The sequence below is a fragment of the Coloeus monedula genome, assembly GCF_965178545.1.
Source record: "Coloeus monedula genome assembly, chromosome: 11".
Classification (NCBI taxonomy): Eukaryota; Metazoa; Chordata; class Aves; order Passeriformes; family Corvidae; genus Coloeus; species Coloeus monedula.
The window spans coordinates 464,115-489,336 of NC_138791.1; the positions used below are offsets into that span (position 1 = coordinate 464,115).

At 47.6% G+C, this 25,222-nt stretch overlaps 1 protein-coding gene across 8 annotated transcripts in view; it reads left to right on the forward strand.

Moving 5' to 3' along the window:
• The window catches only part of WNK2 (WNK lysine deficient protein kinase 2), a 103,334-nt gene that overhangs the window by 56,191 nt on the left and 21,921 nt on the right, over positions 1-25,222 (forward strand). For 3 of the 8 annotated variants that reach the window (XM_082288851.1, XM_082288845.1, XM_082288850.1), the window contains exons 9-25: positions 2,586-2,782; positions 3,569-3,712; positions 7,172-7,363; positions 8,405-8,947; positions 11,889-12,203; positions 15,009-15,058; positions 15,643-15,808; positions 15,889-16,005; positions 16,158-16,325; positions 16,529-16,574; positions 16,751-16,867; positions 17,294-18,315; positions 19,777-19,849; positions 21,141-21,196; positions 21,270-21,961; positions 22,446-22,660; positions 24,132-24,347. In XM_082288851.1, the coding sequence (XP_082144977.1) occupies positions 2,586-2,782; positions 3,569-3,712; positions 7,172-7,363; positions 8,405-8,947; positions 11,889-12,203; positions 15,009-15,058; positions 15,643-15,808; positions 15,889-16,005; positions 16,158-16,325; positions 16,529-16,574; positions 16,751-16,867; positions 17,294-18,315; positions 19,777-19,849; positions 21,141-21,196; positions 21,270-21,961; positions 22,446-22,660; positions 24,132-24,347 (4,329 nt within the window). The remainder of the gene's footprint in view (positions 1-2,585; positions 2,783-3,568; positions 3,713-7,171; positions 7,364-8,404; positions 8,948-11,888; positions 12,204-15,008; positions 15,059-15,642; positions 15,809-15,888; positions 16,006-16,157; positions 16,326-16,528; positions 16,575-16,750; positions 16,868-17,293; positions 18,316-19,776; positions 19,850-21,140; positions 21,197-21,269; positions 21,962-22,445; positions 22,661-24,131; positions 24,348-25,222) is intronic. The other 5 variants (XM_082288847.1, XM_082288848.1, XM_082288849.1 and 2 more) reach the window with 5 other exon arrangements.

The following is a 25,222-nucleotide window of genomic DNA, read 5'->3' on the forward strand; positions in this document are numbered from 1 at the left end:
CATGTGGAAATGCTCATTGGAAACCAGACCTTACTGAACCAAGGCACTGCAGGCACTTGTGTTTTGGAGTGACTCTTGATGGCTCACCTGCAGTTTTTTGTGATGCTGTGCAAAGGTCTGCAGCAGAAAAAAAAAAATCCATCTCTGGATGTGACATGATATAATTTAAGGTTTCCCTGCTTTGTGGGAAATACCAGCTGTGTTTTGGTCAGGCATCTTGGGAACACCAGCCGGACCTCTGGACTGGCATTGTAATCCCTGGGGGCTCCTCAAGTCATGGTCAAGGGCTTACCCTTGTTCTCCCAGGCTCTCTTTTGTCCCAAGCTCATGCCCTGAAGCCAGAGGCTTTTGGTAATGGGCAGTTTGATCTTCCCTCTGGCAGGTCAGAGTAGGGGGTCACTGATCTACCAGCCCTTCAGTCTGCCCTGGTTCTGGCCCCTAAAATCCACCTTTGTTAGTGACTCAAGCCGTGGTACTGAAATTTGGATCTGTGTGTATTTTTAAACATCTTGAAGGAAACATTGCCAGACACTTTAGCCACATCTGTGGAAATGTTCAGGGCCAGGTTGGAGCCCGCTGGGCTAGTGGAAGGTGTTCCTGCCCATGGCAGGGGGTGGAATGGGATGAGCTTTAATGCCCTTCCAGCTTGGAAGACTTGAAATTTTGTGGGAGTTCTTTTGTTTTTTCCAAGACGGCTTTTTTGATAAAATCTGATGTGCATATTTTGCTACTCAACAATTATCATAGAGTTTCTCTTTTACTGTTCTGGGCTTGTATGGAAGCACATTTAAGTTAAAGATTCATTACCTTTAGCAAGACACAGCTGCTGCTTCAATTCAGGTATTGTATAAAGGGCTGCACTGAGGTCTGCTTTGAGTACTGAAATATCCATGTGTGCCTCTACAGGAGAAGTCCCTTTACATTATATGAGAAATAGCCACATTTGCATAACACTCACAATATTGCCATATTCACAAAGCTTTTTATCTGAAGCTAAAATGAGCTCATTTCATTTTTATGGATCATATACTTATTTCATGCTAATTCCTTTGAGGAACACTGCAATTATGACTCTCTGTTTCTAGTGCTGCAGTGAAGTGACTTGTGGCTCTGCATGGCTCTGCTGGACATGAGTTGGCAAAATTTTATACTAAATATAAGCCCCACAATTTATTTCCTACTCCTCCTCAACTTTTAACCAGTACTTGGTATTATTTGACAATTTGCCATCAGATTATTTGAACATTTTCTTAGCATAGGACCTCTGTAAATTGGGGTGGCACCCGTTCATATAATTTGAGGTGGAATGTAAAAGTGGAAATTAATAACTTAATGTGTGCAATGTACATTCTATAAAAACCTGAGACTGACTCACAGCTTTTACTTTAGCACTCTACCATTAGACTCTCTTTTTTCTTTCCTTTGAGGTCCTGAATAATTGTTTGTAATAAAATGGAATTTTGTATGCGGCAGAAATCCCATAATGAGAATAGGGCTGTGTTGGCTCTTCAGAAATGAGCTGAATAAATAGAGAGGGGAGTTTAATTTTGGAAAAAAAAAATGTTGGGAGAATAGTTTGGGAGTACTGAAGAGAAATGTCATCTCTGGTGCTATTAAAAAATAATTTGTTATTTGAAAGCCAAATAAGTAAAACTTTATTTAGAGTATGGAAAAAAGAGACAATGGAAAGTGTTGGAAAAAGAAATAGTATTTAAGCTTAGCTGTAACTTTAGATGGCTTTTTAAACTGTGTTGATGTTTTCTTTCATTTTTGAATTTTAAATCCCTATTAGAGGCTGTTTGTACTTGGGATACATCCAGTTGCAGTCTGGTTGTCTCACTTCCTTTCTCAAGTGGAGAAAGCAGTAACTTAGGCTCAAACAGAGCTGGGCACTTGTACTTTACCACTTTAAAAGTCATGAAAAGACATTTTAAAATCAGTAATGCCAATATTTCCAGTTGATAAAGGACCCAGTGCTTGCCCAGTGCCTGTAGCTGTGCAGTTCCACAGGTTAACTGGGCAAATGCTCCACAAGAAACTCCCACAGAGCTCTGAGTGTGCCAAACTCACTGGAACCTGCACATGGGTTTGTGTCTGACCTTCAGTTGCACTACACTCAAGCAGGGCATCGCTTGCTGGACTAAAATCATACAGCATAAAGAATTCTGTAATTTTCATTGCTGCTAATAAAAGCAGTGTTAAAGTCAGTGCATCCCTGGAAGCTTGAACTCTAAAAGACCCTGTGATCTGCTCTGAACATGACAATTGGGGTTTCCTCTCCTTTCATCCTACAAAATCTATAAACATCTGCAATTCTTAATGTCAACCTTATGCCCTTTAAAGGAAATACTAATGTGCCTAAAATATCAGTGTGCACAGAAATCCACAGGGATGGGTTTTGGCTTAAGAGAAGCACTGTGTGCCTTTTGTAGGGAATAACACTGGTGTTGTATAATTTATTTATATAACAAAAGGGTGAGAGTAGTAAAAGTGCTAATTACATAAACCATGGCGACCTTGCTCTAAAGTCATTACTTGAACATTTGGAGTTGTTGAGCTTTTAATAAAAATGACTGTTCTTGCAGCTGACAGCACGTTTGACAGCGGCCAGGGTTCCACTGTTTACTCTGACTCGCAGAGCAGCCAGCAAAGCGTCATCTACTCGTCGCTGCCGGACGCGGTGCCTCCGGCCATCCAGCGGGTGTACAGCCCCCCCCTGAGCGAGGGCCAGGCCGTGCCCCACAGCCTCCCGCAGCTCAGCCACTACCAGCAGCCCTCTGCAGTAAGTCCAAAGCTTTCTCAAGTAATTCTGTATCCTGGGTTGTATTTCATATTATCGTTTATACTCTTGTTCCCAGAGGACATGGATTCCAGGGGTCTCTTTCTGTATTCCGCTCGCCTCTGTGGATGGTGACCTGCTCAGTTCCTTATCAATCTGTTGGCACTGAGCTGCTTTAATGGCTTTGCAGTGGAGCACTAGAAGGACACAGACCTGCTGGAGTGATCCAAAGGAAGCCACAAAGATTCTCCAAGGGCTGGAGCCTTTGTGCTCTGGAGATAGCCTGGGAGAGCTGGGGCTGGTGAGCCTGGAGAAGAGAAGGCTCTAGGGAGACCTTGGAACCCCTTGCAGTGCCTAAAGAGGCTCCAGGAGAGCTGGAGAGGGCCTGGGAACAAGGGATGGTGGGACAGGACATAGGGAATGGCTTCCCAGTGCCAGAGGGGAGGGATAGATGGGATATGGGGAAAAGATTCTTCCCTGTGAGAGGGCAGTGAGGTCCTGGAAGAGGTTTCCCAGAGAAGCTGTGGCTGCCCCTGGATCCCTGGAAGTGTCCCACGCCAGGCTGGACGGGGCTGGGAGCACCCTGGGATTAGTGAAAGATGGTGTTGTCCACGGCAGGGGCCGGAATGAGATGATCTTTAAGGTCCCTTCCGACCCAAACCATTCTGGAATTCTGTGATTCTGTGTTTAATCTCCTGGCCATAGTTGAAAACTGTTCCATTCTGATCACCGTTGTGGAGGCCCACGTTCCTGGTGGCTGCCCTCCCTAACGCCGCTGTCTCTCCGCAGCCTGTCCTGCCCGCGGTGCCGGCGCCGCCCGCCGTGGTGCCCCAGCACTACCAGGAGCCGGCGATGCCGTTCCCCGTCGTCCCCACCACGGTCCCCTCGCTCCCGCTGGGGCAGCCGCCGCCACCAGTGCTAGCTGGCCAGCAGGTGAGAGCACCGTGTCCCGTCCCACCCCTTCCCCGTGTCTGCCCTGGCTCACACTGGGTGCCCAGAGCAGCTGGGGCTGCCCCTGGATCCCGGGCAGTGCCCAAGGCCAGGCTGGACATTGGGGCTTGGAGCAGCCTGGGACAGTGGGAGGTGTCCCTGCCCATGGCAGGGGTGGAAACAGGATAAGCTTTTAAGGTCCCTTGTAACTCAGCCATCCTGTGACTCTGTGATACCTGTAGTGAGTTTGAGGCATTTGAAACTGTTCCATTGCATTTTGAGAGTCTTAGGGATGGGAAATGAGTGTTTGGCTTAAGGGATGAGTAACAGCCTTGAGAACAGTCATGAACACACTTTGGCACGTCTTGGTAGAGTTTGTCTTTCATCAGGGCTTCCCAGCATCAGCCTGAAGCTTTGCATTGGTACCAATGTGCTGTCTTGAAGTGTAAAAATCAAGTATTTTATTAATTTTGTTTTATTATTTGTGACCTCCTTTCTAAACATTTAGAAAGAGACTCTTAGCCTGGTAACCGTTGTCTCTGAATCCTCAGCAGTGCTGCTGGATGTGCTGTGCAAATACAGTGTTAACACAGTTCAGTGCAGGCACCCAGCCAGCAGCTCCATCTCCAACAGCAGTCTGGCCCTCTGCAAGTTGTCTCCAAACAGTAACTCTTGTGCATTTTGAATTATCAAATCCCACCCCAAACCCTGCATTCCTCAAAGGTATTTCCAAAGGGGCTCTCCCCAGCAGTGGAGGGGGGTGCTCTTGTGAGGGATGCAGCCACAGTTTGGTGGGATGTGGCAATTCATGGCTCATTTTGGGGAATTTACCAAAAACTTGGTAACTCTTCTTTCAGTAGAAACTGCTGCAGGGGCCAGGGAGTGTCTATACTTTGTGACTGGCACGAACCATATCTCTCCAAGCCTTCTATCAACATGTATCTCACAGGTTGCCTTCAGGTTTTTTTCTAACTTGCTGCAATCTTCTCAAAGCATCAATAATGGGGAAATGTCATTTGGTCTCCTTGAAAAACATACCCTTATGTGGGGTTTTGTCACGTAACAGGTTTTCTTCTAATGGGTGGGGATATTCTCATAGTTCTCTCAGCCAAAAATTTTACACTCAGGCAGATTTAGGACCTCACCATTTGCACAGGTCTCATTGTTGGCCTCTGGATCTTTATGCTGACAGTTCCAAATCTGTTGTTTATTTTCCACCATGAATAAATTCTGGTTTGGTATAGTAGGGTAAATACCCAACTTAATTTCTTTCACATGCCTTTTTCTCACAGCATTTCTGTCTCTTGGAGTAGTTCTATCCCTGACAACAAAAGGATTTAATGACTGGTCTGTCTTTGCTTTCTAATCTCTCCAGAAAGCCTAATAAGGCACTGGCTTTTTACAGTGTTATTTTTACAAAAATAGGTAAAAACGATCAAGTTTCTCTGCAGAACTTCCCAGAGTACCTATGTGCCTCAGAGACAGCAGTGTCCAGTGAATGTCCATGCTAAGGAGGGTAGGGAAGGACAGCAGAAGAAGGGGAAATTAGGGTGAGAAATTCATCTGCCTACAGAATGAATTGCATTGATCTTGTATCAATATACACTGGTGGATCACACATGTGGGGTCAATGTTGTATCTCCTAACTTTCATTTATTTTTCCAGTTTGGATGTCTGTGCATTTATACTTGCTAAGGTTATAATGAGGCAGAGTTACCTAATCTACCTGGATATTTTCCCCTCCCTGTGCCTTATCCAATTCACAAGCATTCTCTAAGACACAAGCTGGGTTTGAGAGGGAGGTTTTCGGAAGCTGCTCCATTCCCCAGCAGTTCTGCCGCACTGATGCGGCGTTTCTGGTGGCTGAGCCACACGTGCCGGTGCCCTCTGTCTCCTTGGTGAGCTGTGGGCAGCTGTCTGAGCTGCAGATTAACCCAGCTGGGGCAGAGAGCGGAGCAGGCACTGGGAACCAGCAGCTTTATGAGCTCAGCCCAGTGCCGTGGGCATGTGGCTGCTCCACCCCAGAGCTCGGGCTTGGTCTGGCAGGAGTTCCTCCATGGAGTGAGTGGGGTCCCCCCATCCCAGGTGGGATCTCCCCCGTCCCTCAGGCAGCCTTCAGGTGCCTCCACCTCAGCTGGTTTGCTCTGTCCCATCAGCAGAGCCAGGCCAGCCCCCGCACTGCTGTTCCCTTGGGTTTGGGGTTGTAACTGGGAAGATGCCACCTCTTTCCCAAAACATGAGGTGGCAGAGATTCTGTGCGCTGCAGGGCCTGGTGAAGCCACCAGCCCTGTGGTCCCAAGTAGGTCACCCTGAGCTAGCCTCAGAGTCATCCTTTTGAACCAGAAGGGTTTTTAAAGTACTTCCAGAACTGATGAGAGGAACTGAAGATACCACTAGCACGTCAAATGCTGATGATTTCCAGCTTTAATGCAACTTTTTCTCTCTATTCTGCTGCCCAAAGCCTGGCAGGCCAGGGGAGCAATACTTTCCCTGGGAAAATTAAAGCTACTTTTTTGGCTACCACATTGTCACTACAGTACATCAGAAATAACTGGAACCTAGCTTTTACTGCAATTATTGTGGATTATTGTGTCTCAGATAATAAGTGTTGTACTTTCCATGCCTGCTCCATTATGTAGTGGCTTGTGCTTGCCAGGATGAGCTGGGTATTAACTGCCATGGGGAAGTTAGTGGGTGGGGATTTCACAGGGCCCACTGGAACAATCTCTGGGATTTAAAGAATCTGAGTAATTACAAATAACCTCTCCAAGACAGTCAGCACTTGTCATTTTAGGTAATATACCTTGCATTTAAATGTGTTTTAAGCATGGGCTCCTGTGCAGTGTTTGATTTAGGAGTGCCAGTCCCTGCTGGGAGTTGTCCCTGCTTTAGCATGTCCTGATGGGCTGGAGTGTGACCAGGGCAGGGAATGGAGGTGAGGAAGGGGCTGGGGCACCAGGAGCGGCTGAGGGAGCTGGGAAAGGGGCTCAGCCTGGAGCAAAGGAGGCTCAGGGGGGACCTTGTGGCTCTGCACGAGTCCCTGACAGGAGGGGGCAGCCGGGGGGATTGGGCTCTGCTCCCAGAGAACAGGGACAGGATGAGAGAAAATGACCTCAAGCTGTGCCAGGGAAGGTTTAGGGTCGGATACTGGGGAAATTTTCTTCACTTGAAAGAGTGGTTAAGCGTTGGAATAGGCTACCCAGGGGAGTGGGGAAGTCACCAACCCTTGAAGTGTTCAAGAAACGTCTTGATGTGGCACACGGGGACATGTTTTAGTGCTGGGTTAGTGGTTGGACTCAGTGATCTTAGAGGTGTTTTCCAACCTCAATGAGCCTGTGCTTCTGTGCTGCACGCGCCAGGCCCATCCTGGCAGTGAGCTGGAGAGAAGCGGGAAGCGTGGCCGGCCATCTGCCTCTTTGTAGCACACCAGCAATAGCCTTTTTTCCTTCTTGTCCCTCGCAGCAGCAGCCCATGTCGCAGCCAGCGTCGCTGCAGCAGGTGCTCAGCAGCCAGCCCGTGTGCCCGATGCCGCCGGCGCCCCACCTGCTGCCGCAGTTCCCGTCGCAGGGCTCGCCGGTGGCGGCCAGCAGCAGCCCCCTGAAGCCCCTGCAGATCTCCACCGTGCCGCAGCTCCCGCCCGTGGCCCCTTCCCAGGTAACGCGCTGGGAGCCGGCGTGTGAGCGCATCCGTTTGAGGAGAACTTTCCAGCTAATAATTAACGTGATTTGCAGGTTTTGTGTGGCTATTTTGACTGCATGCCAGTTTAATTAGGCGATAAGAATATTATTGCTTTTTCCTGATTCCGTGTGTTTTCTTTACTTGTTTGGTGAATCAGAAATCTCCGTGGCCCAACTCTGTGCCATGCAGTTAATGGCAGTTCCAAAATGGCAATAATTTTTTGGGGGTTGTTTTGGTTTGGTCTTTTGTACTGTCACCTCTGGCACAATCTCTTCCCCCTCCCAGGCTTGAGAGCATGAGCAGTTGCCCATTTTTTTTTTCTAATTTCTGACCTCCTGACTTCACCACTTCCCCCAACACCTGCCATCCCTGTCTGTGTCGTTCTGCTCTGGTTCTGTTCTCTGGAGCAGGTACAAACTCTTCCCTTGGCCTGGTAGGGTGGATGGTGCTGTCACTGTGCTTGGTAGTGACAGGCACCATGATGTGAAGCAGCTTGTGCCAAAGGGCAGGAGCAAGCTGCTGCCGTCATGCCAATGTCTGCTTCATCACTGGGAGATTTTGATTGTAAAAACCCTTTTTCTGGGCTCTTCTGTGCTGCCTGAGTTGCAGTTTGTTTGAAAACAAGGGTTTAAATTGCCTCACTTAATTTTGCATGAAAAGAGTTTTGCGTTAGGTCTGGCCCAATTCCTTTCAATTTCTGTTAAAATGAAAGCAGCTTTTAATTAGGATGTTGCTTGAAGGCTTCGGGCTGGTGTTAGAAGTAGTTTTAAGCTTCTAAGGTATAAAAACGTCCCCCACAAATGAATTTTTTTTTTTTTGCTCTTACTAATGATTTAAGCATAAATCAGTTTTTATTACTGTTTGTGATCCTCAGGGAATGAATGGAAGTGATTAACAAACAGACATAATTATCCTCATGGCACAGGTGGTTTTTATAGGGACTTTTGTGGCAAATGAAACTGCTTTATACCGTCAGTGAAAGCATGGGCCATTTATGCGATATTATATTTTTTTCAGATTCCTCAGTTTCCTGTCATTCCTGCAATTACTCCTCTGGCAGGGCTTGACAGCCTCCCTCCAAACCTCTCTGACATACCTGCTGCAAACGTGCCCCCCATTCCTGCTCCCTCTCAGTACTTTGCTCCGGCCGTGATCCTGCCCAGCCTGCCCATGAACCCCACACTGCCCATGGCGCCCAACTCCCCTGCCCTGCCCATGCAGGCCGTCAACCTGCCTCACACCACCGTGGCTTCCTTGGTCCTGCCCTGCCAGCCCATAGTGCCAAACATGCCGGCGGCCACCATCCCGTTGCTGGCCGTGGCCCCGCCGGGGGTCCCCACGCTGCCGCCGCACGCCGCCGTGCCGCCGCTGCCGCAGCAGCCCGTGTTCCAGAGCGCCTTCCAGCAGATGCTGCCGAGCGACGCGCCCTCGCCCCACCACGCGCAGAGCTCTCAGGCCGTGTCCCAGCCGCAGCCGCCGCCGCCTCCTCCTCCGGCGCTGCAGCCGAGCATAATCCACGCTCCCGAGCCGGCTCTGGCCGCTCCGGGGGCGGCTCACCAGGTAAATCCGCGGGGCCGCGTTCCGCAGGGCGCTCTGTGGCACAGCCGTTCCTGGGGCTCTCTTCCTCACAAGCATTAATCCTTGGTTTTGAGATGTTTGGTTGACTTCTTGACGTCAGTTCTGGAGGTGGTGGCTGGAGCTGTGGGGTAGCGGGTGATGTCTTCCCCCAGGGACAGGGGTTATCCGGGGTATAGGGCATAGTCCAACAGACTTTGGACAGCGAATGAGCAGAGCACTTTCTGAATTCCCTCTTCCTTCTCTGTCTCAAACCCGGGGAGGTGTGAGCTGTGGTTCTCCCGGCCCAGGAGGGCATGCCAAGCCTTGCCAGTGCCTGTGCCCTGGTCTGTGTGGGATGCAGGGGCTGCTGGGTACACACAGCAGAATATGGGGGAGCTGGCGGGAGCAGTGGAGTTGTTTTGATGTAGAACATCTTCAAAACAGCAGAGGGACGTGGCTGTCTGGCAATGACTCCGGAGTGGAAGAGCACTGTCAGACCTGCAGGGTGGGGATGGATTCTCCTGCAGACCCTTTCCCCCCCTTGAAAGAAATGGAGCATAAATGGAGCTCAAGTGTTAGCAGTATTTACACAGAAACTGCCTCAGGACTCCAAATTGACAGTCTGTAAATACTTCTCTCACCACATCTGTGGTATGTCAATGTGAAACACAGTCTGACCAAAGCAGGAGAGGGCATTCGATCTGTTAATAACAGCATTTGGAAAGTCTGTATTCTGCCAGATTCCTTCACCATAACACACTGATTAAAATTCGTGACATCCCATCCCAACCTGCCATGTCATGGCATCTTCAGAGCAGTACATAGTTTTTAAATTTTTCTCTTTAGCTGTATATTTGGTACAGAATTACTGTCATTGAGAATGTCAGGAGCATGGAGCCTGGGAATGTTACTCAGAGTTCCCTGTGGCTTTAGAAGGAATTAGGTGCAGTGAGCATGGCAAATACCAGAGCTGGAGAGCTGATATTCCCAAACCATCCTGACACAGTCATTAGCTATCAAATATGTGTGGAAAAGTTGCATATGGAAGAATTTAGGATAGAAAATAGCTATTATGATGTGCCAAGGAATATTTTAAAATACATTGTTCAGATTAGAAGACTTCTAATGGAGAGGTATTTCTGTGTATAATGCTGTGCTGTTTTCACGGTTGATGTTTAGCACCTCTGAGTTTTGTTTTGCCTGGGTATGTCTGTATGGGCCATTCACTGAGGAGTTGGACTTGATGATCCTTGTGGATCCTTTTCAAGTCAGAAAATTCTGTGATTCTGTGATTTGATATCAAAATATTTTGTGAATTATTTTAGTTAAATAAGATTTAAAATAGAACCACCCTTCAGTGGCATTATACCATAGTTGTCAGTCTAACCACCCCCCCCCCTTGGGCAGCCATGTAACTCTGAGGTATTGTGAAGCACATCCTGTCTTTATGTTTATCCACATTAAAACCTGGAATAATAGTTTCAGCTCATACCCAGAACCTGCAGAGAGCGTGCAGCAATGAAATCATGTGGCCTAGTTCTCATCTGAGTCTTACTTTTTTTTTAATGTATTTTCCAATAGCCTTAAGTCTCTCTGTGGTGATACTTCAAAAAAAGTAAAAATTGGGCACACTTTTACCTAGTACTAAAAGTCTTTTTTCTTCCATATGCTCCTTTCTTTCCTTCTTCCTCTTCCCACAAGCTCAGTCCCCCTGGAAAAATACATGATGTACCTAAAAGGAGAATGTTCTGTTTTTAAATGTACAGCTCAGAAGGACTGTTATGCAGAATAACAACCCAGTCTCTAAGGTAGCTGGCATCCTGTCGCCTCGGTCTGGTTCCCACCAAGCGCTTACGCACTCGAGTTATTTTAATGCCCTGGAGAAATCCACTGAGATAAATGAAACTCCCTCCATCCACATGGAAATGTTGGCAGGATTGGGGTCTTGGGGCTTGGCACATCAAGGGTTAAACTATGACTTCAGTGTGTAAAGTGCACTAAACTGAAGTAGGACACTGGTGTATGTTCGGTGAAAATGAGTTAATGGTGTCATTTGTACCAGGTCCTGGTTCTACATATATGGCAGATTTCTTAAAATATCCTGTTAGGTTATGGGTAGAGTGTGTTTTTGTCTGCATGGAGAGTGTGGGCTTGTTGAAAGCAGAGCAAAGTATTCAGGAAAATGAATTCATCACCTAAGATCTTGAAGCAGGTCCAGAGGAGGCCCTGGAGCTGCTCCGAGGGCTGGAGCCCCCCTGTTCAGGAGCCAGGCTGGGAGAGCTGGGGATGCTCCCCTGGAGAAGGGAAGGCTCCAGGGAGACCTCAAAACCCCTTCCAGGGCCTAAAGGGGCTCCAGGAGAGATGGAGAGGGACTTGGGACAAGGGATGGAATGCCAGGACAAGGGGGAATGAATGGCTTTCCACTGCCAGAGGGCAGGGTTAGATGGGATATGGGGAAGAAATTCTTGGCTGTGAGGGTAGTGAGGCCTTGGCACAGGTTTCCCAGAGAAGCTGCGGCTGCCCCATCCCTGGAAGTGTTTCAGGCCAGGTTGGACAGGGCTTGGAGCACCCTGGGGATAGTGAAAGGTGTCCCTGCCCATGGCAGGGGCTGGAATGAGACAAGCTTTGAGGTTCCTTCCAACACAAACCATTCTGGAAGTCTGTGATTTTTCATTTCTTAGGAAAATCTGCCTTTGTCCCTACTAATAAACGAGTCCCTCAGCAATGCACGTTGTCATAATCGTACAGAAAGAATACTTAGTTTTTATTTGGTTATTTCAGAGGAAGTTTAATCTCTGTAGTAGCTACTGAGAGCACCCAAGCCCAGTCGCACTGCAGAGTTTGAGTCCTTCCTTTGTGAACGCCGGTGACTTTGCTACCTTGTCACATACGTCCTGAGCCCTTGGAGCAGAGGTGTGTGCTAACAGCTCTCATTGTGTTGCAGCCCATGCCTGGACACACTCAGTTTGCTCTGGAAGCTGGAGCCCAGGTGCCTGTGCTGCCGGTGCAACCCTCGATGGTCATGTCACCGCCACTGCAGCTGCAGCCAGAACTGGTGCCGCCCTGCGTCGCTCGCGAAGGCGTTCCCCAGGTCCATGGCAGCCTTGCCACAGCTGCCCCACCTGTCCCCATAGACCCTGGCCTGCCTCTCCAGTCCTCTGCTCTGCTGCAGCTCCAGCCTGATCTTTCCCAGCCACTGGGCCAGCAGCTCCCAGCTCCCTGCTCGGCTGTCTCGGCAGGCGCAGAGACATCTCAAGAGGTAGAGCCCTTCCTCTGAAGTAACTCACCAGCCTCAGCCTTAGTCTTCATAGTTACTCCTGTGTGAAACAGTGGGCTCGTTGCACAAGGGAGGTTATCCCCTCACTGCGTTGAGCTGCTGCTCCTCGATGCCAGCAGCTCTGGGTCAGCAAATAATTGGCTATTCCAAATGAAACCTCATGTTGTACCTCAGGAAATGTCTCATTGAATTCATGAGTCAGCAGGACTAAGTGCCTCCTTGTCCGTAGCTGAGCACAAACACAGAGATAGAAATTAAGAAATTCTCACTGTGGGTGAGTTAGAAGATGTTCTGTAGAGTTTTACCCATGTTTTGTCCAGTCTTGTTTTAAATGTCTCAAGCACTTGTTCAACCAACCATCATTTGCCTTAAGAAACTGCTCCACAATCTGAGTCTTTGTAATGTGAAAGCCCTTCATGCTCCTCAGCTTGAGCCCGACTCCCATTTCATTTGGCATTGTATCCTTGTGTATTGCCTGAAGTCTACTGTAGCCCTGGCATTTTTGTTTCTTCAGATACTCATAGGCAGTGCCAATTCTCTGTGGTCATAGAACCAGGACACTTTTTGTTGTTTCCCTTACAGAACTGTCAGCTCCTCCTGTCTGCGATTTTGACTTTTCTTTCCACTCCCATAATTGTTTAATCTTCAGTCTTGACAGAACATCACAGAACATTTCCTTCTCTTCAGCTCCCCATTAACAAAGCAAAACAAAAGCTTTGGCATTTCTATCTGATTTCAGGAAATAAGTGATTTGTTCTCCACTCCTGGATGGAAATGTCCCTCTGTGATTCTGTGTTCAGAGTCGTTTCTCTTGAGTCTCTGTTCTGAGTTTCCTTTCCTCCCAAAGTATGTATTTCACCTTTTCAAAATCAATCTCTTGGTTTTGCCCATGTTTCCATGGCTTGTCACATGCCTTCACTCCAGTGCAGCCTAAAATTCCATTGGAGGCACAGCTCAGTGCTGCCTCCAGAAGATGCTCCGGAAGGGCTGTGCTAACACTAAACATGGATTCTAGTTCCCCATTTTCCTGCCCATCAGTGACAGTTTAATTCTTACCAAATCAGCGTTCGTGCTGTGACGTAGGATGTTTCCTGGTGAATGTCTGTATCCTGTTGGTTAGATGTAGCAGGAATGGTAGAGCCTGTCTGTAGTGCTTCACCTGCAGACTCCCCAGAAAAGCTTGGCTGGGTCAGGCATATCCATCACTCAAAGTACTCCTTCTCCAGCTGTGTTTTTTCTGAGGGCACAGCTCATGGCAGGGTCAGTGCTGGAACCTTCAGTGCAGGGTCCATTCCATTAGAGATTCTGGAAATATGAACAAACCTCATTTTGTTGTGCAGTGTGATATGGGGGATACAAGTTGTCCTGAGAAACCCATGGCCACTGAGGCACACGTCTGTCCTTCATGTCCCACACCCCTTGGAACATTTGACCACTGGTTTGCTAACTTCATTCTCACGTCCATCTGTAAGTTAACCCCCTTCTCTCATTCAGTTTAAGAAATGAAGCGAGCACCAATCCACGTGCTCTCCATGCTGGTTTTCTGATGTACCTTGCTAAAGTTTTCTTGGGTGTAAGAGAAGTTTCACACCTGTCTGTATAATCAAAACACCGCATTTTGTTGCTACTCTGCCATGACGTTTTTATCTCTTCTGTTGTGTTCAGGTGCGTGGCAGCACTTGCATCCAAACCAACCTGGTCAGGCAAAAGAGGTTTTGTAAGGCACTTGCTTAAGTGCATTACCAAAATGTAGATACATTATGTCTGTGTTCTCACTGTTCATTGATTCTGCAGTTTTATTGAAACTGCATTTAAGCTTGGCACGGCTTGTGTGGTGTTACAGCCAAGGAGTGGGGCTGACTGGTTAACAGCAGAGAACCAGTGGGGCTGACTGGTTCCCCAGTGAGCTTTTAACCCCAGCCCACCACTGCTTGAGAGCCAAGTGTAGCAACGGCAGTTGAGGGGCTTGTTTCTATAGCTGTGTGTCTATAGAAGGATTTTATAGATGTATGTTTATAAATATATATAAAGTTATATATATTTATGGATGTATCTGGTGTGTGTGTATAGCCACGGGTATATACATGCACGGGTGTGTGTCTTTGTGTACGTACATGGTAAGTTTGTTACAGCAGGCAGTAGCAGGGTCTGTAGCACTGTCACAAATTCTGTGAGAATGGGTCTACCCAATGAGAAAATCATGCTATGATGTCTGTCCCAGAGCTGCAGCCAGTGAAAGGGGAAGCTTTTAGGGGAAATTTGTGTAGAGGACAAGAGGACATGATGTGAGGGTGGTGTTCTTAAATGATGAATTTTCATCTTTGTAAGTTCCTCAGAAATTTTCCCACTAAGCCAAACACAATGAAAATACTGAGCATATTTCAGGAAACCATATAAAACAATGAAAATTAGCAAATAAGCAAAGTAAGCAAAGCAAATTAGCAGATACATTCAAAAATAAAAGCCAGCGGCTGCTGATGTGGAATTGTCCCTCAGGTTTTGCCACGGTGGTGAGAACTGTTTTATTCCTTTCACCATCTCATCTGCTGGACGCAGAAGAAGGGAACTGGCCAGGTTAGTGGCTCTGTCTGAAAAAGTGGTTGGTGCCTTGGACAGAAGTGATGTTGGAAGGGTAAAATAGGAGATTTATTCTATTTCCAGGTTCCAAGAACTGGTTAAACAGAATGGTTTTAGAGTTACTGGTGTCAACAGCAACACCTTTCTTAAAGGTGTTTTTCATCTGCCAATGTAATGTGTTTGCTTAAATGACCTTTTCTTGCATTTTAGGAGCAGGCAATACAGGACAAACTCCAAGCTCTGTCCCAGAGTTGTGAAAGGTATTGTTACCACCTCTTTGGCATAAGAAATGCTTGCTTTTTGGAGGCTGTTTTTTCTGACCTGACCAGAAAGAGATGGATGGGAGCATGTCTAGGGAGAAGCTGACAGTGTCCTGTGTGCAGTGTGCCCATTCTGGCACCTCCAGCTCTTTTAATTCCTTAGTTTGGGTGCAGCATCCTAGCCTTGGTGTATGTACAGCTGTATGGAACTTCTCTTTTCCTCCCTCTCCAGCGAACCTAACCTGTTTGCCCTTCTGCTGGGAGGGCAGAAAGACAGGAGCTGAGAAAATGTCACCTTAGAAAAGAAGGAACTTGTGCAGTTCAGAGAGGGACTGTCAGGACCCCTGAAGTGAAAGGACTGGGGGATGTAGGGATATATTCAGAGTGATGGAACTTTTGCTGTGTTACTGCCAGAAACATTAATAGATCATTTCTTGGTAGGTGTATCTTCCAGTTGACTCAGTCTGGGCCAAAAAATGTGCCCTTTTTCGCAGCCTCTGTTACGTAGCTTACACGTGATGCATGACTCCATTGCATGTAGCTCTGGCTTTATTTTGGGGTTGTTCTTCCTTTGCCTTGCTAAGCTACATGAGTCCAGATGTTGCTTCTGGTAAAGAGATGAGTGACAGCTTTGAAGGAGCAACAGGAAGTGGAAAGCAAGAAGGAAAGTCTTCAAAGAAGCATAAGAAATCCACGCGTGCTCGTTCACGCCAGGAGAAGTCCAACAGACCCAAACTGACCATATTAAATGCAAGTACAACCTGTTGGAGGGCAACTTTAGGGTTCCTTTGGCTTTGCCAGGAATAAGGGTTGTTAATCTCTGCATGCAGGTGTGTAACACAGGGGATAAGATGGTGGAGTGCCAGCTTGAAACCCATAACCACAAAATGGTGACGTTCAAGTTTGACTTGGATGGTGACGCCCCGGAGGAAATTGCTACTTACATGGTGAGATGTGGCTGCCCACGGGCTCTCAGTGCACCCAATTGCTTCAGGCAGCTCCTTGTGTGTGCTTGTTGCCTTAGCTGTCTGGCTGCTGTGGAATGAGGCATTAATTAAAAAATTACTGTTTTCCCCTTTATTTTGATGTCCCCTTCTAGGTGGAGAATGAATTCATCTTGCAAAGTGAAAAAGAGACTTTTATTGAGCAAATGAAGGATATAATTGATAAAGCAGAGGATATGCTCAGTGAGGATACAGAAGGAGAGCGAAGCTCTGACCAGGGAACAAGTCCTCAACAAGATGCTGATAGGCTGGAAATGAGCGAGGTAAATGCTAAATAAAGATTGCTAGTTTGATTCCTTTTTCTTAACAGCCAGATGCTTAAATTAGTTTTGCATCTTGTGTTAAAAAAAAAAAAAAATTCTTAACAAGGAAAATAATGCTTTTTCAGTGTTAAGCCTTACAATGTGAGTGGGATGATGCTCTTCTTGCACTGATCCAGCTATTTCTCCTGTTGTTTCCTTAACAGGAGAAGCGTCAGTCTCAAATGAAGACACCCATGTATCAGCAAAATGGTAAGTGTGCCTTTGAATTTCTAGTGGAAGGTGTCCCTGCTCATAGCAGGGAGTTGGAACTAGATGGCCTTTAAGGTCTTTTCCAACCCAAACCATCCTTGGAAATTAAGACAAAGTCATGATCTGGAGACAATAGAAATTCATGAGTTTGCATGTTATTTTCTTTTCATCCCTAGTTTTGCATACTGGAAAAAGGTGGTTTATTATATGTCCAGTGGTGGAAAACCCTGCTACGGATGCCCCCGAGTTTTCTCCCCCGGTACCTCCCAGTGCCCAGCCGGCGGAAGGGCCAGGTATCTCCAAACTCTATAGCAAATGTCTTCTCCAGAGCTGCTGTGTTGTTTCTCTTCTGTCCTCATGTCACTCAGCTGTGATGGTTTCACTTGATTTAGTCAGAGGAAGAAAATGATGAATTTTGTTAAGCTGTGCCTTTATAGTGTGTTCCTGGTTGTTGAACCAAATTGGGAATCTTTATCTGAGTTTCAGTAAAGTGTCAGTATTTTAGCTGTACCTTATGCTGCAGAGTAGCTGAAATTCTCATCATCGTAGTGTCTTTTCAGTGAAATTTTTTTTTGCATAATTTGAAAATTCTCATTTGATGTGCATAACAGCTATTTCCTGGTGGGAATCGCTAGTGGGTTGTCCCTGCAGCTGACTGGGGGGCTTGGCAGTGATTTCCTCTCCTTTAAAGGTTCACCTTTCAATTGTGTTCTCTCTAGACCTGGAGCAGTCGGATGACCAGCCAGTGAGCTCTGCAGTGACAGAGGTGCCCGGGGTTGGGACTGGCCAGCAGCTTCCCCTGCACACAGGGATCAGTGACAGCCCCCTTGGAGCCACCCCGTCCTTGGCACCAGCTCCTGCTGCAGCAGCTCCTGCCAGCGTACCGAGCCAGACAGAGTTCCCAGCCCCAGCGCTGCTGGCATCCGCCCCGAGTGTCGCAGAGCCCGCGGTGCCCGGCGGGGGTCAGCCAGAGTACCCCCAGCCCGGCCCCCCGGCCCCCCGAGCCCCAGGGCTGGAGGAGGCCTCCGATGCCGCGCCCCCAGCCCTGCTCCTGCAGCCGCAGGTGGACGAGCCCACGTGTGTGCCCGACGTGGAGCTCGCCTGCTGCAGCGTGGGGCCGCACAAGGCCGTGCCAGTGGCTCCGGGGCCGCTGCCCGCGCTGCCGGACGCCGTGGTGCTGGAGCGGCAGCCGGCGCCGCAGGTGCCGCACCTGCCAGAGGGTGCCTTCGGCAGCCAGCCCTTCCCCGCGGCCGCCGGCCCCGAGGCCCTGGGCTTGGCGGGGTCCCAGCTCCAGAGCCCCACGCAGGCGCTGCTGGCCGCGCCCCAGCAGCTGCCGATGGCGCAGGGTGGCACAGGGATGGCCGGCCCCGGGGCGGGGGTCAGCCTGCTCCAGCAGCAGAACCCCCCCGGCACTGCTGAGTCCGACGGTGAGGGACCCCCCAGGGTGGACTTTGTGGACAACACGATTAAAAGCCTTGACGAGAAACTGCGCAATTTGCTGTACCAGGAATATGTTCCAACTTCTTCGGCATCGGCAGGGACACCGGACACCTCTGTGCCACCTGAACAGGGTGACAGTGAATTTACCTTACCACCCTTTCCCGAAGAGCAAGCTCCTGCCCTGGCGTTGGATGGGAGAGAACCAGGCTATAGCATCCCGGACACCGGCCAGGAGGTGAAAGCTGCTGCCGAGCCACTGGTGCCCCTTGTGCCCTCGGAGGTCTTGCCCTGCCCACCACTGGTCAGTCCCCCAGCGGCTCTGCCCTTCATCCCCTCAAAGCCAGCCTGTAGGGCCGGCACCATGGCAGAGCCCAGGACCCACTGTCCTGTGGTAGGACACGTGTAGATCTCTTGCTTCCCTAAACATTTCATATCTCTGCTGCAGGGTATGTTACCTTTGCCTGCTGACTGCTTTCCACTGTGAAAGCTCACTTAAATTTTTCTTGTCAGATGCATCCCAACCCATTTTTCAGAAATGCTTGTTAGTGAAAGCCAGACTTCCCCTTTGGATTTAGAAGTAGTATAATACCGTAATTCATCTCCTCTTGGGTCCTGTGTCCAAAGCAAGCAGAAATGTGTCCATTTCTTTGTAGTTTGAATGATATAGTCATTCTAGTTCTAATGAAGATGATTTGGCTTCAATTTTAAGTATAAATGAATGGCAGTGGTTGCAATTACTGCCTTCCAAGTCAGCCTGGATAAAGCAAACACTTCAAGTGCCTTTGCCTTGTCCACATGCTGCAGCCAAAGGCAGACATTCCATTGGCAGGAGTTTCTTCTGTTTCCTGTCATAGTTTCTTTTGTCTTCTCCTGACCTTGGTAGAGCAAGACTGCCATGGAAACCTCTAAGCAAAGAGGTAATAGGTGGGCTGGGGCAGTTGTTACTGTGTGACTCAGTTGAGGCCCCATGTTAAGTTTATTCAGATAAAGTCCTGAGTTTATGAAATCATCAGATTTGCAGCACATTGGGCTTGGAGCAACCTGGGATTAGTGGAAGGTGTCGCTGCCCATGGCAGGGGGTGGAACGGGATGAGCTTTGAAGTCCTTTTCAACCCATGATTCAATCCTATGATTCTATATCTTACTTCAAAAGTGGCATTTCTGGAGATAACTCCATCCCCACTAGCAAGGCTGAGCCTGTTCTGTGTAGCATCAGCTGGAGGGATCCTATCAACTCCTCGAGGGATGCTGTGTGGTACAGGAAACCAGCTGCACTTGAGTGACTCTTCAGAGCGTGTTGTTTTCTAATGATAAATAACTTTCTACAGCAAACAAAATTCACTCTCTGTGAAAGGTGTTATGTCTCTCCAGTAACTGGAATTTGTCCTATTAAAATCTGTGCCAATAAGGAAGGAGACATAGAACTTCTGAAGACAGACTTATGGATGAGGAATATATGGTCTGGCTGGAAAAGCAAACCAGAACAAAACCCCAAGTGTGTGTGTATATATAATACACTGGTTTTCAGTAGCTTGGGTTGCAGTTCCAACTGTGATGCTGCCACTGCTTTATTTCTTCCAAGGAAGGAGAAAAAAATTGGGGGAGTTGGAGGCAAAACTTGAAGGCCACCTCCACAGGCACTGTGAAATAATTCAATATTCCCTGATAGTGCCAGGGCAGCAAGGGCAAGTGAGGGAAGGAGAACACATTCTGCTTTGTGAGTGAGACTGAAATTGTGTTTCTTTTTTCCTTTTACTGGAAGTGTGACAAGTTGGAGGTCACTGGTGTGGGTGCTCATCCCTCAGAGGCAAGAGGTGGGTCAGCAAGCGGAACAGGTAATGCTCCTCCGGCCATCCTGCTCGGTGTCCCCTCGCTGCTCCCCTGCTGCTGACTGCAAGCACTGCCCAGCACTGCTGTTCTGATCCTGCTTGTGATACAACCCATGTTAAACATCTTCTTTCTGTTGACCTTCCTAGAAAGTGCCTCTCAGGCAGATATATTTTAACCCATACGTGCAGTTCCTGTCTATGGTGTAGGTGTGGGGTATGCACATGGAAGGCTGCATTCCCAATGATCAGTTTTCCCTAAAAAGTCCCTCCAAATTCCTGGGTTTCATAAACACATGTTGACAAAAGTAATATGATCAATGGTTGCATCTCTGGGGGAAGCCTGGCAGATTCTTGGGGGAGTTCCACAGAGCACTAGTGAAGAGTACTGGTAGCTAAATGACCCTTCCTGTAGTAACATAGTAGAAGCCATAGAAGGAGGAGTATTTATTTACCTGTTTACATATTTCTTTACCTCCATTCACCTATTTATTTGCCTGCATTACCAATTAATTCTCCTCCATTTACCTTCCTTGACACGCACGGGAAGTTTTACGGGCTGAGGAGTCTCTTTGTCTCCCTACAGGCAGAGAAGAGAGTTTACAAGTGGAATGTAGCACTGTGTAGTAAAATCAGTGTATCTTAGAAACCACTGATGTTTGTCACCATTTCAGAGCTCCAGATCTGGCCGTGTCCTTGCTCTGAGCAATGTGCCATGTGAACGCAGCGTTCTCAAAAGCTTGGGTGTATTGGTCTGACTCAAAACCAGCATCCAGGGTGTGAAATGATCATGGGCTTGACTCCCGCCACTAATACTGTGCTTCTGGTGTGATTCTGTGGCCTGAATGACCAGTTTTGGGCTTATGATTTCCACTTTCAGCAGCGTGCATTTAGCTTCATTTCAGGCCCCTTGAGGTGTTGGTGTCAGTGTGTGTCAATGGCAGGGGTGATGCAGCACCCATCCATGCTCAGCAGCCCTGTGTGTCTCTGAGGCACCAATAACACCAGAATAGTCCAGGCCCAATGTATCATGCAAGTTTCATTCTTCTTCTGTTTTTCTCTTTAAAAATTTTCAACTGACTAATGAAATTCCACACTCCTATTATTATTTGAGTTCCCCAAATCACTAGATCTGCCTACCTGCATATATTTTATATTGCTATTGCCTCCTGCATTTTAGATCCTGTATTACAAAGATTATTCCTCAATGGTACACTTCATTTTATCACAATAAAAACATTGGCTTTTATTATATTAAAGCATTCCAGACATAAATATTTTTTTCCCAACTTTAAAACAGGTCCAGCCGCAAGCATCACTTCAGCTCCTGCTGCTCCAGCAAAAGGCCTCCTTCAGGTAACCACAACTAGGAGTGGTTTTCTGCTAGATTGTTACAGCTACTTTCGTTAAGCTCTCTTATTTTCTCCAGGTTGCACCTACTTCATCGAGTGCAGCTCCACAGATGGAGACTTCCCAGAGGAGCGAGGAGGCAGAGAGGACAGCTTCGCCTGCGCACACGGAGAGCGTAACGCGGCGAGCGACGGCAGATGGGGTGATGAGTAACTTCCACAGGGATGGCTCTCCAGGCTCTGGTTCCTATGGAAAACAGGCTGAGGCTCAGGAGAGTGGCACACCAGCCAAAACGATTGGCAGGTTTTCAGTCATCAGCACGCAGGATGAATTAACTTTAGCGGCGCCGCACTGCCTGAGGTTCTCGGCCCCCCCGGACGTCTATCTGGACGAGCTGCCCTCCAGCCCGGACATGAAGGCTGCTGTCCGCAGGGTCCAAACGGCCTCTTCCGTCGACGTCCTCTGCGACCAGGCTTCGAGCGACTCGGCTGATGAGCCCTTCCCTCGGCCCCCTGCTGCTGCTGCAGCTGCCCAGCTCTCCCCCCCCAGCAGCAGCACAGCCACGGACTTAATTAAAAAAGCAGCTGCTTTTCTGCAGAGGTCTGGCAAAGGTGGCTCACCCGGCCCCGAGTCACCCAACGGGCAAGGTGCGAAGATTCCTACCATCAACATAACGTCCTTCCACTCACAGTCGTCCTACATGAGCAGTGACAATGACTCAGAGTTTGAAGATGCTGATATGAAGAAAGAATTGCAGAACCTGAGAGAAAAGTATGTTGGGTTGCAAGCAATGCGAGGGAAGCTTGTGTTACCTTGCCTTGGCAGCAGCTCAGCTTAGGATGAGCAGAGCTGTGAGGAGTAAACTGGTTCTAGGCAAATCAGGCATTGCCAGGACCTTCCCCCACAGTGCATCCTGCTGTGCATTGCCTCATCTGCCAGGTCCATTTAGAAGAATAAGTCATAGAAACCCAGAATGGTTTTGGTTGGAAAGGACCTTAAAGGTCATCTCATTCCAACCCCTACCTTGGGCAGGGACACCTTCCACTACTCCAAGCCACATCCAACCTGGCCGTGGACACTTCCAGGGATGGGGAGTCACCACAGATAGATTGTTGTAGCTTTGCGTACTTGGGGACGAGCAGCTGATTGTTTTATAGCCAACAACTGTTTTGTTTCTTCTTTTACAATTAATTACACTGTCAGGATGTGGTGGTTTATCAAATACATTGCCAGCAGAGTTCTTTTATTTTTTTAGGCATATGAAAGAGATTGCTGAGCTCCAGACGCAGCAGAAGAATGAGATAGAGGCACTGTATATTCGGCTGGGGAAACCCCTTCCTCCCAACCTGGGCTTCCTTCACTCCGCCCCACCGAGCGGCCGTCGCCGAAGAACCAGCAAAAACAAATTGAAAGCTGGAAAACTCTTAAACCCTCTGGTCCAGCAGCTCAGGAGTGGAACGTCAAGCACAAGTAGGTGCTGCCCTTCGCCTGTTGCTTGTGTCAGTTGTGGCTCTGCTGTGTGATGGCTGGGACTGCTGGAAAGGATGGAATTTTTGTTGGTTTTGAACTGGCAGTGGCCATACCTGCCAGCTCTGCATTGGCTACAGTGCTTGGCAGAGGAATAATATTCCACTTTAATTTGGAAAACAGCCTGGTTACATCTCCTCCTTCCTCCAAATGCAATTTACTGATGTTTGTATTCACTTCTTAGGTGCTGTTATGCTCTATTGATTAGGTGCTGTATCTTGTTGTTGTTTACTTTTCCCTCCAAGATGTCATATAAAAAAGATGGGATTGCATTTGCTCCCCCAAAGGATGGGAGGTAAAAGCTGTTATAGAACCATGATGGATGCTTTGACCAAATGAAGTGGTGTGAGATTTTCACACAGCACTACAGTCTTGAGCTGTTATTTCTTGGAAAAGTACAAAAATATAATTTACCTGGGAAATAATGATAAACCCCAGCACCTATTTCTTCAGCAAAATGTAGAATAGAATGAATAATTTTTCTTCAGCTTAGTTCATGCTGTGATTTAGGGGAGCAGCAACATTTCCAGCAGTCACCCTTTATTTCAAACCTGGTGGCTCTTGTTTTCAGTATTACTGCATCATAGGTCTCCTTTGAATTTCCTTGCATCAGTCTTTATAGACAGGGTGTTGAGGAGGTTTTTGCTTTTAGCTAAGGGTTTCAGCTGGGTTGGGAAAAACAAGTATGTTCAGAGGCAAAAAGTTCTGTGGCCCATCTTGAGACTGAGTGTTCTTGCCCACAGGGACTGAAGCAGTGTTTGATACTGTCTGTACTTCTACATCTATCTAGATATTTATGTATTGGTATTTATCTGTAGATACCTAGGTAAGTGGCTCTATCTATACTTCTGCCTACACAAATATCTCAGGTAAAGAGGCTTAGAAACCAAAATACTTTTGCAATCGTGTTACGTGAATTTATCAGCAGAGGTATCTAACAGTGGCAATGACAATTATACTTAAATAGCTATAAATAAAAAGTTTCTTGTGTCTTTACTGCAACTTTTTATTCTTCTCCATTTGCTTAATTTCACCTTTGGTGTTGGAGAGCAAACCTCTGTGTCCTGCTTTGTCATTCTGTGCGTTCATCCTCCTCCTCAGCACCCCAGCAGCTCTCTCTTTACTCCAGCAGTGCTCCTTCTGAGGCTCCTGAAAACACAGAGGAGAAACTGTAAAAATCAAACCTACTCCAGGAGCTTCTTGGAGAAACAGGATCAGGGATAGGAGGTGTGGATTATTTTCTGGTGCAGGCTGTCCCCAGTGTACTGTGTACTGTGTTCCATCCAGTACAGCAGAATGGTGAACGGCTCTTCCTCTTGGGGTCAAGACATGGATTATTTTTAGGCAGGGATTTTTTATTCAGAGATTTCCTAGCTTTTGCCATTGCACGTGTTCTGTTTGTTTGCTCTTTCAGGTAACCTTTCAGACTCTAAAGACTCACCCCACAAAGAAACAAGTAAATCGCAGCCGGGCTCCCCCGAAGCCGCCGCGGTGCCTCCTGGTGCAGCCCCCGCCTTTGGGAAGGCTGTGCAGACCCAGCAGCCCTGCTCTGTCAAAGCCTCTCTGTCCTCTGACATCTGCTCTGGCCTGGGCCCCGACGGAGCTGATGCCAACGCAAGCTCTGGCCAAGGTGATTTTTCCTGCCGGCTGTTCTATGTCTCTTCCAGCACATGCTAAAATTAGTTCCCTTCCCTTAGGCTTGAACTTTTTAGGAGTGGTAGAGGAACGTGAATCTTTGACAATCCAAATTACTGGCCTGTCTTTAAAAAGATCATTGCAGTATTGTCAGAAGAGCAAAATTTAAGTATCTTACTGAGTGTTACCAACACTCAAGAAAGCATGCCCAAGACATCCTTAATTTTTAGGAAAGAAATACCTTTCAGTTTTGCCAGCAGTGGCTTTATCCTAATACCTTCTCTGGAGTCTGCCTTACAGATTCCTGAGAAAAAATGAAAGGAAAACAAAAAAGATACAGAAGGCTAGGAGTTTGTTTCCTTTGTTTCATTTTTTTTTTTAGCCCCTTGATTCCAGTAGACCCAAAGTTCCTCATTTTAAACTATCAAACCATCTTGGGCATGAGAGAAAATAAAAAATGAAATTAAATGAAAACCAAACCCAGGGGACCAAGTTGTGTTTCCTTTCTGTAAGGGGTTCACTTTGTGCATAATTTTGGAGTCCCAGCCACAGGACTGTAGACTGGCTGCACTCCCAAGACCCCAGCTCTGAGACCTCTGTGTACTGCCCCCATCGTAGGCTTTGACTGAACTTGTTGCCATGCATATGGGAAGTTCCAATGATGATTAAAATACCTTCCTCTCATTACACATCCTGCCAAACTAATCTACAAAATATCTATCTGTCCTCTTCTGCTGTTATTGCATCCTTTGTGTATGGTCAGTGAACTTGCTCCTCTTTGGCAAAGTTAAGGGGGAGATGTGGAGGTTTAACTAACAAAGCTGATTTGACTGATGGTTTAGGACATCTGATCACAGCTACTTGTACTTT